The sequence below is a fragment of the Budorcas taxicolor genome, chromosome 1, assembly GCF_023091745.1.
Source record: "Budorcas taxicolor isolate Tak-1 chromosome 1, Takin1.1, whole genome shotgun sequence".
Lineage (NCBI taxonomy): Eukaryota > Metazoa > Chordata > Mammalia > Artiodactyla > Bovidae > Budorcas > Budorcas taxicolor.
The window spans coordinates 118444333-118461538 of NC_068910.1; the positions used below are offsets into that span (position 1 = coordinate 118444333).

The 17206-nt window shown below is 41.6% G+C and overlaps 1 protein-coding gene across 1 annotated transcript in view; it reads right to left on the bottom strand.

Moving 5' to 3' along the window:
• The window catches only part of GUCA1C (guanylate cyclase activator 1C), a 37962-nt gene that overhangs the window by 8828 nt on the left and 11928 nt on the right, over positions 1–17206 (bottom strand). The window contains 6 exon segments of the mRNA XM_052644953.1: positions 293–340; positions 342–398; positions 3663–3667; positions 5109–5163; positions 5165–5203; positions 5205–5221. Of these exon segments, the coding sequence (XP_052500913.1) occupies positions 293–340; positions 342–398; positions 3663–3667; positions 5109–5163; positions 5165–5203; positions 5205–5221 (221 nt within the window).

Here is a 17206-nt window from a genome sequence, read left to right on the forward strand (position 1 = left end):
GCTGGGAAAGATTGAGGGCAGGAAAAGGGGACGACAGAGGATGAGATGGTTGGATGGCATCGTCTACTCAATGGACATGGGTTTGGGTAGGCTGCGGTAGTTGGTGATGGATAGGGAGGCCTGGCGTGCTGTGGTTCATGAGGTTGCAAAGAGTCGGACACGACTGAATGACTGAACTGAAGTGAAGTGATATCACAAGTACGTTTTCCTGAAAGGTTCATGGTTTTGTCTAAATCATCTATCTCCTACTCAATAAGGAAAGTGAGCCTGAGGTGAAAGGCTATTTTATCACTGTTTGTATCTCTTACAAAACACCAATGTGTTAAACTCTTCAGGACTCAGTTTGTTGGTGGTTGAACGCTTGTACCTTCTGCAAACTAAATCTAAGTTCAACTCTTCTGGAAGCAAATTCATTTTGCAACATTTCTTACCTCGGTGTGACAAAATTGAGGGAATTGTTTATTTCAGGTTTGCTATCCAACCTGTTTTCAGTTCAAAAACAAATAAAAAGATTGCATGTCAGTTCTGGGTAATGAGACTTGGAAATTAAATGAACTGAGTTTAGTCTAAGGTATTATTTTACACAGAACAAAGGGATCCACTCAACATACTAAGTAAAAAAAGATACTAACAGCCCACTGGAGAAAATATCACAGTGGTTTTGGATCCAGAAAAGACAGTTTTCTCAAGTTTTAGACTTATCTTTGATCTTACGATGAACATAAAAGGGTGTTCTATAAGCATCTAATGCTTTCTCACTGGCTTCTACCACTGGTATGTTTGGCTTTTTTTGTGCCCTTTTGCAGAGCTATCAACTGGGAAGACAGATATGCATGCCTTGGAAGGATCCTGAATTCCTCTCAGTCTGCCAGCATCTTTCCGTCATAAAAGCTGTCAGGGGACATAAGGAAAAAGACATTTCCAGATTTCCTAGAGGGATGATTTAACCACTCTCCCTCCCCCGACTCTTGCCCCAGGTGACTAAATTAAATGACCCATATTGGATGTAGAAATTAGTAAAATTAGAGAATGGATTGGTCATCTGGGAATTCAAATGTAACTATCTTGATTGAACAGGAGAATCTTTAGAAAAACTGTTAGCAACATTTCAGTTAGAGGTATGTCAAATAGGACTCTCTCTTGCTGCTTCCCAAACATTATTAATCTCAAATTCTAGGAATAATCACAGTTAACAGTGGCAAAGCACCACTCTTGGCCTTAGCAAGCCGAGATCTCAGTTAAATAATACTTAGTGCAATGATTAAGATACATGTAGTCAGTCTCCTATTAGATGAACATTTAGGATTTCTCAGTTGTCTTGACAGAGACCCCAGAAGCCTCAAAACTTTGGTGAGGCATCCAGTATTCCCACATCCTGAAGTGATATTCGACTGCATGTGTTGTTGAGGCCTGATAGAGGCCATGACTAAAATAGGCCGGAGCAAGCATCCCGGAAACAGCTGAGACACTGCCCAGGCGGGATCAAAATTACCCCCGCCGGTGACGGGAGGACTCAGCCTGTCAGCATGCTCCCCGTAGCCCGGTCTGTGCCAATCGGGACGAGGATAGAAGTCTCCTATGAAAGCCCGCGCGTGCGAAAATCTAGCCAATTAGTAGATGCAAAGAAACCCTTGTAACCAATCCAACCTTGCCAATTCCCTATCTTTGTCCTAAACCTATAAATACTACTGTAATCCAGGGCTTGGGGCTCTGGCTCTATTCCACTGTGTTGGATGTGGCCGGGGCCCTGGCTCGACCTAGCAATAAATTCCCTTTTTGCGTTTGCATTGCCGTGGATGTCTTGTTCTCTCAGTTCTGGGGATTTGGACCTTGGGCATAACAGTGTAAGTCACAGTAAGAGATGATGAGATTTTTAGAATTTGTCCATCACCCAACTCCAGGCAACATAAGTGGGAATGAAGGTTTGACTGGAAGATTAAGGCCTAAGGGGATGATAATTTGGAGGGAGTTGTCAGGTGCCTCCTGTTTTCCCTCTTCTTCGAGGAGAAGCATGGTGGGGGTGAGGCAAAGAGGCATGGTTTGTTTTCTTTCCTTCCTCCTTTAGTACGTCTGTTTCTCCCCCACCTTGCTAAGCCCTTTCTCTGACCTCTCTGTGAGCAGGAGGGAGGAGGAGATGAAGGGAGAGCAAGAGAGCCTTGACTTGGCAGATACCATCCTGTTCACGGTTGCAGAGCTCTCTGGATAGCAGATGTTTAAAGCCCATTCCTTCTCTGAAGCCTCCCACCCCCTGTTCATTACTGAGACTCTCCTGCAACTCCCTAGACATGAATTCATGCACTTTGATTCCAGCCCTTGAGGCTCCTTCTTTAGAAACCCAATTCTAAACATCTGCACCACTGACATTTTGGACTCAATTCTTTCTTGTCCTGTGTCGTCCTAAGCATGGTAGAATGTCTAACAGCATCCCTGGTCTCTAAACAATAGACAGTAGCAGCACCACACCCTCCCCCATTCTCCAGCTGCGAATCAATTGTCTCCAGACTTTGCCAGCCGTCCCCTGAGGGAGGAGAGTAAAATCCGCTCCTGGCTGAGAACCACTCCCCACCTCTCTTCTGAGGATTCCTCGCTTCTCCAAGTGACTCAGCTGGACAAGAGCCAAGAAAGCTCTCTACCAGCTTCCTCTCTCAGTGGCCCATATCTGATCCAAGGAAAAACGCAAGCATTTTTGGTTCGAGCAGATTCCAGGAATGCAGACATATCCTGAACTTTACCCCAGTGCTCTGTTGCCATGGTCTGCTTCTTTAGATTTCTCAGGTATGACTGGAACAGTGTGTTCCCTAAACTCCAGGGCACATCCACACCTTACCTGGTCTCCTTACAACCTCACGCAATTGACATGAGGGCTCTTACATGAGAAATCCTCTCCAATAATCCTTCTCCCAAGCCCTCATCTTGACCATTTTATACACTTGAAGTGTGATTAAGATGTAACTACTTCCTTAACTACTAGTAAATTCTGCCTATACTAGTACTTCCTTCAAATCTTAATGATACCTGGGCTGAATTTCATTTTAACATCCTGCTATGTATTGGCAAAAATTACGCAGTATGTATTACTCCTTACCTTGTGTTTTTCTTTGCTTGTAATTATGTAGAATGTATGTTTGTAGACCACTGATTTTTTATAATTATATATTTCATTGCATTAAAAGTTTTCCTCCTTTAGATTTTTTTTAATGTGTACTATTTTAAATGATTCCGTGATGTAAATCAGAACTTTTGTCTTTGGCAAATTGTTTTTCCTGACGAAAAGTACTGACTCTAAAACTGAAGAGAAATTTTAGTCTGTTATGAGACCACATTTTCAGGAATGTTCTCTCAATTTAGGCTCCCTCCACAGTGCCTTTACCAGAATTATATCTTACTGTGTTTAACTCTCTATTAATCAGAGACAAATAGCATCTAATTATTAATTTTTCCTCTTGCTAATTATTTCATTTTGCCTATTTTCATTTTGTTCTTTCTAAACATTTTAGGGAAAAACTCAAATTAGCTATTTTTCTTTCCTTGGCTCACTAACTTAAGTTATACATTTCAACTAATGAAAATCTATGTAAACTTTCCTGTAAGATTTAGAACAACAACAAAAAAAAGTTAATCCTTTTGCTCTTCCTAGTTCTTTTGGAAATCTGACCCCCTACCTCCCCTGGAAAAAAAAAGTGGATTATGTGAAAAATTTTGTGCTTGATTCTAAGAGGGGCCAAGGATTCCTGAAGGCCATAGATCCATAGACCCCAGGATACAAATGTCATGATTGGAGCATTGCTTTGAGGCACCCCTAGTATTTGTATGCCGTATTATATACTTAGTCTTTTTTAAAATAGGTATATTTAAGATGTTATTTAAACATTTATACTGGGTTGGGCACTCTATAGAACATTTTAGATTCCCAGTTTTGTATTGCAACATGTAAAAAGTATGCAGAATTTCTGAATTTTAACATTACAAAGTTCAATTACAAAATATCTTGGTACTCTTTTTGATGAGATTCAAGTAGAAGCAATATTAGTATTATCATACTCTTGAATTCTTCCCATGTGTTAATATTTACTAAATAGTGTAACAGCTTTGTTGAAATAGTCATTATAGCTCTACCCAATGATTTTTCCTCACAATTTTCCTCTTATACCATGCATTATGTGACTCAGCTTCATCTATCAATGAGAGAATTTGGACCATATCATCTCTGTGACATCTGATCCTAGTTCTGACATTCACAAATTCAGTGTATAATATTCATAATGTTTATTTTGCTTCATATCTTTATTCAGGCACAATGCCCCACTTAGTCACTTTTACTTGGGATACATTTCATCTCATACCATTATAATCACTATCCTCACTCCATTAGCAGACTGTGGGGGGTTAAGACTTATAAAGGGAGTCCTTGAATTTCAGAGATGGAAAGGATCTGAGCTCCCTGAGCAATCTATTAGAAAACACTTTAGTCAAGTTCCCAGAAAGATTCATTCCTTAGGACCTTTATTCTTCATCCATGTCTCTTGCTATATAAACCACCTTATATTTCAGCTGCTCCCCACGAGACTTTCTGCACTGAGACAGAGAAAAAGGTAAGATGTTGTCATCCAGTCACTAAATTGTGTCCGACTCTCTGTGACCATATGGACTGCAACACCCCAGGCTCCCTTGTCCTTCATTATCTTCCAGAGTTTGCTCAAATTCATGTTCATCGAGTCAGTGATGCCATCTAACCATTTTATCTCTCTGCTGCCCCCTTCTATTGCCTTCAATCTTTCCCAGTGTCATTTCCCAAAGACCAATTGGCCCTTTGCATCAGGTAGCCAACCTATGTTTATTTTTCCTTCTCAATACCCTTCTAAATTTGTAAACTTCAGAGTGGACTGCACCTAGAAGAAAATGCTGATATGCAGTTGCACATTCAGTAACCAACAGGATAGAGACTGACATTGCTTCAGCCATTCCAAATACACGTCCCAAGAATAGCCAACCACATAGGGAACTGTCACTGACTCCACAGGGAGGAAGACGGAGTTAACTTTAGAAGGTCCTCCTGCAAAGGATGCCTTACTACTTCACTTACCACACAGATGTTCCCTTTAGTCAACAGAACCATTTCCAGCTACATCATATTGCTCAAAATGCCACTTAATTTTTGCTTCATTTTTCTTGTACTACTGGATTTACAGCAGTAATAAACTCTTAAGTCAATAAATCCATCCTATGGAAAGCAAGGTAGAAAGGGAAATAAATATTTAAGAAGACCAATTATTTTTTATTTGTGAAGTCATCATTCATGAGCAGGACCTTCAGTACAATAGAATACAACTCATGAGATTTTGGCATGAAACTATTCCCTGGCACTTCATTAAAAAGAACTGGTGTAAGGTGTATAGAGACAAGTAATTATAAATAAGTGAGTACATTTTCAGAGAAAAGGTACACTTTTTCTTTTCTTTGGCCAAGCACAGCACGTGGGATCTTAGTTCCCTAACCAGAGATTGAACCTGTACCCCGCTGCAGCGGATGCATGGAGTCTTAACCACTGGAACACCAGGAAAGTTCTGAAAATGTTTACTTCCTATGACAAAAGAGTCTGAAATGCCATGATGGAAGGCTGAGTTCTCACAGAGAACACCCTACAGTGGTTTATTCTGAATACCTTCAGGTTTTTGCCTCCACTCAGGGAGAAGACCAGGTACCAATTTTCAATTACAGGGAAACATCCAGTATGTAGCTAAATTCCATACTGTTTTAGAGAAACTGGTTGAAGTTTTTGAACTGCTAATCTGCAGGATTCCTTTTAATCCCATCATTTTCAGTATGAATCAAAATTAATTTTTTTTTAAGATTTGGTTGTGTTCAATCTTAGAAAAGATTAAAGGTTGCAAGTTTAGGTTGTTCCCCTCATCCTGTTTTAAATTGGTAAAACATTCTCAGTTGAAAAGCAGCCTGTGCCATTCTTAGAATCATATACTTCAAACCTTGCTCAGCCAAATGCTCGCCTATTTTAAGAAAGGTGGCCAGCTGTAGGGGAGCTGTCTGACCATTCTGTTTTCCCATGTGCTTTCAGCTGCTGATGGGCAGCATCTTCAGCCCAGGAAAAGATGCTATCTGCTGATTTTCTTTGGAATATTTGGGATGTCAAATTCTATTTACAAAAACAGGATGTTGCAAAGTATCCTTTTTCCTTGGAAATAAGGGACTTTAGGGTTACTGGTCTATAAAGTGATATGTTTTGAGTCTTTAAGGCTTGAGACGTAATTCTACCAAGTTTAAGAAAAGTGAGAACCCACCAGCATTTATGGATGTAAAGCAAAGCCTGTTTGGCTGGTTAATGGCTTTTTTGAGATTCCCACATTAAAGAAATTTTTTTTCAAATTAATTCAGTCATTTTTATTATTGATTTTACAATGTTGTTTTATTTTCTGCTGTACAACAACTTGAATCAACCATAAGTATACATATATCCCCTCCCTCTTGAGCCTCCCTTCCACCTCCCATCTTACCTCACCAGGTTGTCACAGAGTGCCAGGTTGGGCACCCTATGTTATTTAGCAGCTTCCCACTAGAAAAAAAAAAATGGTATTGATGCACCCATTTGCAGGGAAGGAATGGAGAGAACAGACTTAGGAACATAGGGAAGGAAAGGATAGGACAAACTGAGAAAGGAGCACTGACATATATACAATATCATGGTTGGTGGCTTTTAAGTCTTGTTTTTTTTTTAAAGACAACATCTCAGGTGTTGTAAGCTAGTGTGTTAATCACTATAGCATTTCTTCAAAATGTATTATACTTTAAAGTTTTGCTGTGGATAGTCAGAAAAAGAAAATATTTAAAAATCATTTCACTACCTTTAGGTTATTAGATTTTTTTTTAATGGCAGGCATCTTTGTCCCATCAATAGTGAATGTCTTATAAGAGAGAAGACTTCTGCTAACAGATGGGTGTGGTAGAAGTGTCCTAAAAGAAGTCAGCTCAAATGTACCCAAAACATCAAGTGGTTTTACCTTTCCTCCACCTGCTTCTCCTACTGCTCACTTCCACTTCACTTGCTAATCCCTAGCAGAGCTATGGCCGAGACAAGGGAAATTATTAGAGAGTTGAAATGTAAGGTGACATCAAGGTATCATCTCCAGCTTTGGTGGCACACAACCATTATTTTTCAGAAGCAGGACTGGCAGGTGTGGAGGATAGAAGGTGGGTGATACAATGTCTAACCACAGGTGCAACTGCTTCTAGGTCTTGTTCCTGTGACTCCAGGGCTGACCAATCAATACAGCCATTTCCTGGGTAGTTGTTGTGTATATTTACCAAAAGGTCACAGAAGCATCTTCCTTGCGAAGACAGAGCTGGTTTGTTATAAGGTGGATACTCCAGTTTTTCCATAAAACTTTATATTTTTTATTTCGTGATGATTCGTTTTATGAGTCTTGCTTCAGTGATCACAATTTTCAGTGTCAACTGGGCATGATGGATGACAACAAGGTAGATTGAACAGTGTTGTCTTTAGAACATTTGGTATTTTATGATAACGCACAGTGGGTAGGTGGTCCTAGCACATTTTCTTATTCAGGCTTCTAAAGCTCTAGGCAACCTTTACCAGGAGACAAGCAAAAGTATTTTCATTGTGTGGTTTTAAAATGGGCAGTTTGGCTCATCTATGGCCAAAGTCGATGGTTATGGGTGAGGAGAACTTTTACTTAAACAAGTGCAGCCTCTTTCAAAGGCTCCTGCAAGCAACATTTCTTGTTTTCATTGGAGCATTCTGTTTGTTATGTAGTCAGGCAAATTAATCCTCACAATCTGCCATCAGATATCCCTTTCCAATTTTCATCCCATTAAGATTTTGTATAAATTTGCATTGGTGAGACAATTCTGGTGAATGTAATTTAATAGTTTGTGTTCATCTTGGAGACGGCTTTAAGTAAAATGCTTGTTCTGTAAAAAAGAACAAAACTTGTCTGCAGTTGATCTATAGATTTAGGATGCGTGAGAGGGGAAAAAGGAACGACAGAAAAGGCAAGATATTTCTCCAAATGTGACTAGGAGGCATGCAATAGAGAATGTCCAAACCAGCTTTTCTTTGGGGCAATCCAAAGGAAAACTTGTATTTCTGTGGTTGAACTGTGGGAGCCCCCACGGCACATAGAACTGTAGGAAGAAGTCTGACATTGGCCTTGAGCCAGAATGGGGTTCATAAATTCTATGTCAGAATCAAGTATGGACCTCAAAATACAGATTCCTAGACACTAACCTGAACAACAGCATCAAAACTACTTGGGATGGAGGCCAAGAAGCTGCAGTTTAAGATGTTCCACAGGTGATGTCTTACATATCCTAAGACTTGGGAATTACGGACCTACGCTGTTTTTCTTATCCATGTCTATCTTTGTAGACAATGTTACTATCTAACAACTCTCCAAGTGGCTCTGTAATGGTGGCTTACTCTCACACGAATTTATAAACCTTTATTCAGACTAATTAGAAAAATTATGACCCACAAGGTTCAGCCTCAGAATGAGTCATGAGTACAGTCTAGCCAAAAATTAATTTCAAAGTAACAGCAAGCCTTTCATTTCTGGAACGTGACTTGCAAGACATTTATAGGTTTCTGCACAACACCCCCTTCCTCGCCCATCTGCTCCTCCACGTGCATCCAGATGCTCCATCTTCAGCAGTCTCCACTGCCCCATTAACACGCCTGCCCTACCACGAGAACATCTCATTCTTTTATTCCAATTTCCCATAATTCTGAATCACAAAACTCTAAAAAGTGAGTTTGGTAAGGGAAGGATCTTCCTTTGAGGTTGAAGGGTGGGTTGGAAATTGGATGAAGACAAAGCCATCTGGTGAGCCTCAGGAGAGTTGGAGAGGCTATACACAATTTTACTCCCCAAACGTTTATAGATTTATACATCATGTCCTTAGGATGGAGTAGATTACAGGGAAGAGTTAAATGGGGCTCAAGATATGGAAGCATAAATTTCTGTTTCTTGAGGGAGTTTGGTTCCATTACTATGTTGTTTTGTAGAGGGTGTTCAAATGAGGGGAAGAGAAACACATGGAAACTTAAGCTTTCTCAAGGTCTCTCTAGAATGTGTGTGCCTCAGAAACTAACGCACAGTTTTTACATCTATAAAGAAAGTTTAAGAAAAAGATTTTCCCCCAGGAGGTGAAATTTTAGAGGTATATGATAAAAATAAGGGAAACAAAGTCATGTAGTACAACTTCTGCTCAACAGAAAATACTCAGGTGGAATAAGATCTCCAGGTGATATTCACGACCTGCCATAAATCAGTTGTTTTAAAAGCAGGATCAATTTGAAATGAAGGTAGAAAGTTTAAGCTGATACGCACAGGAAAATAACTGATTTATTATTAAGTAAAAGAACAACCATTAGTATATTTTAGGAAACGGTATCGGGGAGGCCCACATCCCAAGCCCCATGATGGTTGCTCTCCATGCATTCTCTCATTCTAACAGCAGCCTTACAGGTAGCATCATTCTTATTTTACAGAAGAGAAAACTGATTTTCAGAGTTTAAATAAACCAGCTAAAGCAACAAAACTGGGATGTGGGTGGATCCAAGATTTAAGATCTAGTCAGCCTTACTTGCAGCCTGCCAGGCTCTTCTGTCCATGGAATTCTCCAGGCAAGAATACTGGAGTGAGTTGCCATTTCTTTCTCCAGGGATCTCAGGTAACTCAGTGTCTGAAGATGCTGTTTCCTTCAGACCTGGTACTGCCCAAGGTAAAGCTGGCCATGTCCTCTAAGCCATTTAACCTCAGGGAGACTTGAGCCTCTACTGTGGGCCCTCCCTCACTCTGCCACTATAGCCACCTGGCTAAGCAGGACAGGAGGTGTTCTTCTCCTTTCAGCCCCTTCCTGCATCCAGGTTTGATGAACAGTTCTGTCCATTCTGGAATTCTTGGCCCCTCCAGCACCCTACAGACAACAGGGCCTTCCCAGGTGGCTCAGTATAAAGAATCTGCCTGCCAGTGCAGGAGACACAGGTTCAGTCCCTGGGTTGGGAAGATCCCTGGAGAAAGAAATGGCAACTCACTCCAGTATTCTTGCCTGCAGAATTCCACGGACAGAAGAGCCTGGCAGGCTACAATCTATGGTGTCACAGAGAATCACACATGACTGAGTGAGCACGCACATATATGTACCCCCATAGACAACAGCCTCTCACTGCTTATGGCTTCCCCCAGGGATATTCTCCCTCCAGGAGCGCCAATGAGATGAATCAATACATGCACTAGTTCTCTTCCAGCTGACCCTGTTTAGTCCTCACCCCCACTCTTGGCTAGGAAACTAGAGCCTTCCTTTATGTCTGTGGAGTTTCTCCTTGCTTTGGCTCATCATTTCCCCCTGTTTGGGGCCTCCCACCTGCATTAAAACTCTCACTCCTCCATTCTCCCCACCTTCTAAAGTGAAAGTGAAGTCGCTCAGTCATGTACGACTCTTTGTGACCCCATGGACTGTAGCCTGCACCAGGCTTCTCCATCCATGGGGTTTTCCAGGCAAGAGTACTGGACTGGATTGCCATTTCTTTCTCCAGAGTATCTTCCTGACCCAGGGATCAAACCCAGGTCTTCTGCCTCGCAGGCAGATGCTTTACTCTCTGAGCCAGCAGGGAAACTTTTGAAGCTTTGGGGTAAAATCTCACTGTCCATATCATCTGAGAGGTTCAATATGGTCCTGTCACTCTCTTTGCTTCAGTGATCTTGAGATACAGATATTGAAATTTATCTTAGTGTATTTCAGAGACATTCTCTTCAGGGTTTTGTCCCAATGACAGAACCATGAATTTATGAGCTGGATAATATTACAAAAATTTGGCTTCATTTCATTGATTCAAAATCATGAAATTTCAGCTCTGGAAACAGTCCTTCATTTCAGATGATAAATGAGCTGGACTAGTAATAATGATCATGACAGCAGTGACAGTTGTTGGTGTGATGTAATCCTTGTTATACATTTAGGACTAGGATTGTGCTTTACACATATGGGCTCATTTGACCCTAACAAGGCCCTAACAGTATTAACCAAGAAGTACAACATCTGAGTTCTAGTAATATTATCATGGAAATAGAAATGACTTATTATAACTAGCTATAAAGCCACAGCTGAGTGGGCTTCCCAGATGGCACCAGTGGTAAAGAACCTGCTTACCAAAGCACAAGATGCAAGAGATACAGGTTCAATCCCTGGGTCAGGAAGTTCCCCTGGAGAAGGGCATGGCAACCCACTCCAGTATTCTTGCCTGGAGAATCCCATGTAGCCTGGCAGGTATGGTCCATGGGGTCGCAAAGAGACCCAATTTTTGAAGCAACTCAGCACGCGCACATACACCCTCGTAGTCAGGAAAATAATCCAAATCCAGCAAAAATCCAAACGTTTAGCCCAGATTAAGACTCATTTCCTGCCACAGCATTGACTTTCTACTATTTTTCACAGAATCACTATCTAAGAAATTCGTGAATCGTCACAGTCCCTAACCTGGAGACATTGAGATATTTTCATTCTCTTACGTGTGACACTTCAGTGACATTTTGCCAGATGTGGCAGGTCAGTAGCAACATATGAATTGAAATTTCTGCTTGAAAATGGTTCCTCAGATGGTCAGAAGGAAACCCAGAGAGCAAGTGATAAGCACATTATATAGTGAATCAACAACTGTCAGTGATACTTAATTGGCATTTTAGGAACTGAAAAGAAAGTAGGTAATAAGCGCTATCTCTGTCACATCAAGTACCTGTGAATGCTTTAAAAAATACTTTTGTGAATTTTTTAAATCTGTAAGAGAAACCTGATGTTCAGCATTTACGACCTAGCTCATTTTCACCTACTGACTTCTAACAGCAAACAAAACCTCTTTCAGCCATGGAATTAATTGCTGGAACATCCTGAGGAGGCTCGCCTCTCTAAAACGAAAAAAGGCTGGGCTGGGAAATGGATTCTGTAATGTGATTGTTACACAAATCAGACTCAGTTGTTCTTGACTTGGCCATGACTGTACAAGATTCAAAGATTCTGGGACAAAGGTCTTCTCAAACTAGCTCCTCGTGTTCATTCTCTTCCTGGATATTCAGGAGCTGACCGTCTGCCCCTAGAAAGCCACCAACTCAGTATGCCCTGCCCACCATATCTTGGAAGCTGGTCTCATATGCACTTTATGGAAGGCAAGACCATTGTCCAGGTTTGATCACTCCTGGAGCTAAGTATGGAAGACCCATACCAGACTATAATAGCTGCCTTTTTGAAAGGAACTTCAAGTAGCTAATGTTTCTTATCAGCATCAGTCTCCTTAAATCATATTACAATAGATAAAATCTAGGCTCACCCTAATTCAGTCAGCCTGTCTCCCAAGACTGCATTATTCCTCCTGGAAGACTTGGATATTTCCTCTTTAATGACTGATGTGAAAGTGCTGCACTCAATATGCCTGCAAATTTGGAAAACTCAGCAGTGGCCACAGGACTGGAAAAGATCAGTTTTCATTCCAATCCCAAAGAAAGGCAATGTCAAAGAATGCTAAAACTACCACACAATTGCACTCATCTCACATGCTAGTAAAGTAATGCTCAAAATTCTCCAAGCCAGGCTTCAGCAATACTTGAACCATGAACTTCCAGATGTTCAAGCTAGTTTTAGAAAAGGCAGAGGAACTAGAGATCAAATTGCCAACATCTGTTGGATCATGGAAAAAGCAAGAGAGTTCCAGAAAAACATCTATTTCTGCTTTCTTGACTATGCCAAAGCCTTTAACTGTGTGGATCACAAGAAACTGTGGAAAATTCTGAAAGAGATGGGAATACCAGACCACCTGACCTGCCTCTTGAGAAATCTGTATGCAGGTCAGGAAGCAACAGTTAGAAATGGACATGATACAGACTGGTTCCAAATAGGAAAAGGAGTACGTCAAGGCTGTATATTGTCACCCTGCTTATTTAACTTATATGCAGAATCTATCATGAGAAACGCTAGGCTGGAAGAAGAACAAGCTGGAATCAAGATTGCTGGGAGAAATATCAATAACCTCAGATATGCAGATGACACCACTCTTATGGCAGAAAGTGAAGAGGAACTAAAAAGCCTCTGGATGAAAGTGAAAGAGGAGAGTGAAAAAGCTGGCCTAAAGCTCAACATTCAGAAAATGAAGATCATGGCATCTGGTCCCATCACTTCATGGGAATTAGATGGAGAAACAGTGGAAACAGGATCAGACTTTATTTTGGGGGGCTCTAAAATCACTGAAGATGGTGATTTTAGCCACGAAATTAAAACACGCTTACTCCTTGGAAGAAAAGTTATGACCAACCTAGATAGCATATTCAAAAGCAGAGAGATTACTTTGCCAACAAAGGTCCATCTAGCCAAGGCTATGGTTTTTCCAGTAGTTATGTATGGATGTGAGAGTTGGACTGTGAAGAAAGCTGAGCACCAAAGAATTGATGCTTTTGTACTGTGGTGTTGAAGAAGACTCTTGAGAGTCCCTTGGACTGCAAGGAGATCCAACCAATCCATTCTAAAGGAGATCAGTCCTGGGTGTTCTTTGGAAGGAATGATGCTAAAGCTGAAACTCCAGTACTTCGGCCACCTCATGCGAAGACTTGACTCATTGGAAAAGACTCTGATGCTGGGAGGGATTGGGGGCAGGAGGAGAAGGGGATGACCGAGGATGAGATGGCTGGATGGCATCACGGACTCAATGCATGTGAGTCTGAGTGAACTCCAGGAGTTGGTGATGAACAGGGAGGCCTGGAGTGCTGCAATTCATGGGGTCGCACAGAGTCGGACAAGACTGAGCGACTGAACTGAACTGAACTGAAGTCACTTCAGTCATGTCCGACTCTGTGCGACCCCATAGACAGCAGCTCACCAGGCCCCCCTGTCCCTGGGATCCTCCAGGCAAGAACACTGGAGTGGATTGCCATTTCCTTCTCCAATGCATAAAAGTGAAAAGTGAAAGTGAATTCGCCCAGTGTTGTCCTATTCTTAGTGACCCCATGGACTGTAGCCTACCAGGCTCCTCCATCCATGGGATTTTCCAGGCAAGAGTGCTGGAGTGGGCTGCCACTGCCTTCTCCTCGTTAATGACTAGGAGAGGCAATAGGGGATGCAGACAGTGGCAGACTAGATGGTGAAAGTATGTAGTATATTCCGGGCATTTTTTATTCTTACTGTAATTGTAACTAAAAGGTCAGGGGAATTGCTTCTGAATTATTAGTTTGGGACCCAGAATCCCCCATTTGCATGTATCCATGGTACACGGTTCTTTGGTGGGGGCAGAAATTGGCCGAGAAACCAGTTTTCTGTCACTTTGTGTTTTTTTTGGTGTAACAGTGCTGGCTACACATTTGAATCATCTGACAGCATAAAAAATTTTGATTTAGTTGGACTTAGGTGGAGACTCAGTCCCTGGTATTAATATCCCCAGGTGCTTCTGTTCCGCATCAAACTTGTGTCTACTCGCCTGCACACAGTAGAGCTGATCTACTGAGGCCAGGTTGTGGTGAAGGAAAGTGCAGTGTTTGTTTACAAGGCTGATCAGGGAGTATTAGCCTCTAATGCTCAAAAGATCCCAACTCCCCAGTGATTTCAGGGAAAGGTTTATTAAAGACAGGGTGAGCGAGAAGTTTGCAGGGAGAGTGATCAGCTCATGGACAGTCTAATTAGCCAGGAGTCAACATCAACCTTCTGGTTCCAACCAATTTGGGATCTAAGGGCTTGTGGTTAGCATGCAGTTTAACTTCTTCCACCTGGTGGGGGTTTCAGTATCTGCAAACAGCTCAAGGGTATGGAGACTCCGGAAGAACTAAAGGTCCTTGATTGTGCTTAATGGCTAAGCTATTGTTACTGTCTTTCTTGGTTGTTTTCCTTTGTTTCTGCATTTTCTCACTTTTCTGATTAAATTTGCTCTTTGGAATTTGGGGAAGGCCTCAGAAGCTAAGTTTTCTATAAGCAGAGGCCATGAGGTGCTCTTTCCTGGGAAGGTCCCATAGGGTCCTACTCAGTTGTACTTTAGTTATTTAGCCAGAATTGAGATCCAGCAGGTTTTGTTAAAATATGAGTTACAACAGCTTAAATCTACTTCAGCAGGTATAGTTTAACGGGTGAAAGTCTGAGAGGCTCAGCCAAAATGTTGACAATTGGTGGTATATATGAAAATGCTTTATAAATTATGAAGTGCTAGACAAATGAGAGTTTTTATTATTCCCCAGCAAATGCTTCCTAAGAATGCCTATGTCGTAGTTCTGAAGTTAGTAGCCTTGGTCTTTCCACCCTTAAGAGATTGTGGCCTAATTGTTTACAATCTAATAAATGGTCATGTTTCAAGTAAGTATGTCTTATGAATAGTGGCAGTAATTGCGGTCACCTTATTATAGGCCAGACAACCAGATACAGTGTTGTAGTCTGCAGGGCAGCCAGGGGAGTAATGATCAGCAGCAATTATGACAACAGTTAAAAGCCAGGTTGCTTGCTGCAATTTTTAAGAGCTCTCACATGAAGAGAGACTAAGAACTCGGACAGCCAAAGGTCACTTCTGAATTTCGAGTAGAGCTAGGGCTTCCTTTCAGGTATCCTGGGTTAGACAAGACAGTAAAACCTCAGATGATTCCCATGTAATTAATTGCATTCTGTGACTGGCTCTCATTGCATGGAGCCAGTGTTGCCCCAACAGCACAAATGAATGTCTGATGCACTCAGATCAATAAAAGACAAAAAATTGCAGGAAAGCAACTGCTGTACCTCTAGGCATGTCTCATTTGGGAATATAATTTGAACTCTATAACAAGGAGAGAATCTCTGTGGAGGCTGAGGTCAGTGTTAACTGCATTTTACTGGCTTCCCAGGTGGTGCTACTGGTAAAGAACCCACCCACCAATGCAAGAGATGCAGGATACTCAGGTTTGATCCCTGGGTCAGGAAGATCCCCTTCAAGGGGACATGGTAACCCACACCAGTATTCTTGCCTGGAAAATCCCATGGACAGAGGAGCCTGGCAGACTATAGTCCATGAGGTCGCAAAGAGTAAGACAAGACTGAAGTGACTTAGCATGCACACCTGCATTTTACAGATAAGCATACCCTCCTTTGTAAGCTGTATTACACATTTTTTCAAAGTGTTCTCCCACATTATCACATAAGCACAGTGATAATATAGGCAGGATAGGTTTTGTCTGTTTGGGAATTTAATACTAACACAGGTCATGAGCCTAGTCCAAGATTCACACAGCAGTAAGGGTCAGAGTGGGGTCAGAGTCCGGCAATCCCACCCCCTCCCAGGTGCTGCTGATGGAAGATTCACAGAAGGGCTCATTGAGAATAGTCAGGACTTTTTGATATTAAAGCAAAGATTTGAATTGTATACATATTATTGGTAAACTCACATTGTGATCATTCAGTCCCACAGCTTGCCCTTTTTCCTCAGTTTTCTTCCTGCGGACAGGTTAATCACCCATGTTTCTCAGAATTCCTCACTATTCCCTCACTCTTGAGTCCCAGGATTGGTTTGAGGTTGCATAATCTGAGAACTGGTGTTGGCTGTTTTATCCTAGTGTTCTGGATTATCTTTGCTGATGACTGTTTATCTGGCTCAAACACCACTGTATAGTTTTGGAACAGAGACAAAACAGAATACACACCACATTGAAATGGTTTCCCTCATTCTTTAGCTTATGGATTTGATGACTTTAGCCCTGCATGTCAGGAGTTAGGCATTAGAGAAAAGATGTTTTTCTGTGCCCAAATAGCTCTTTAAGTTCCCTTAAGAAAGTTCCCATCCCATGATCCTTACTTGTAAGATAGGTTCACTGCTAGCCTAGAAAGCTTTCATGTAAACAGAGATGAGAGGTAACATAAAAGTAACTGCTAACAACTTGAATTTTTGCCAGAGCTCTGTGATCCAGCTCTTCTGAGTAAGAGGAAAAAGGTGATGCTTTCCTTCGAGGAGGGGGTGGTGCTCCAAGAGGTCTGCAATCTCCTTCCTCCCTTTACTGGAAGCCCTTCCCACTCCCCCTTTCTCCTTAGAAGAGAAGCCTGAATTAGGATAGTTCTTTAGGATATTAGCCCACCCTTTTCTTCATCTGTTGGCTGTTTGAAAACTCACCGTTTCTTGCCTCAACATCTTATCTCCTAACTTCTTGCAGGAAAGGCCTATGAACTTTGACTCAGTAACAGTCTGAATTCC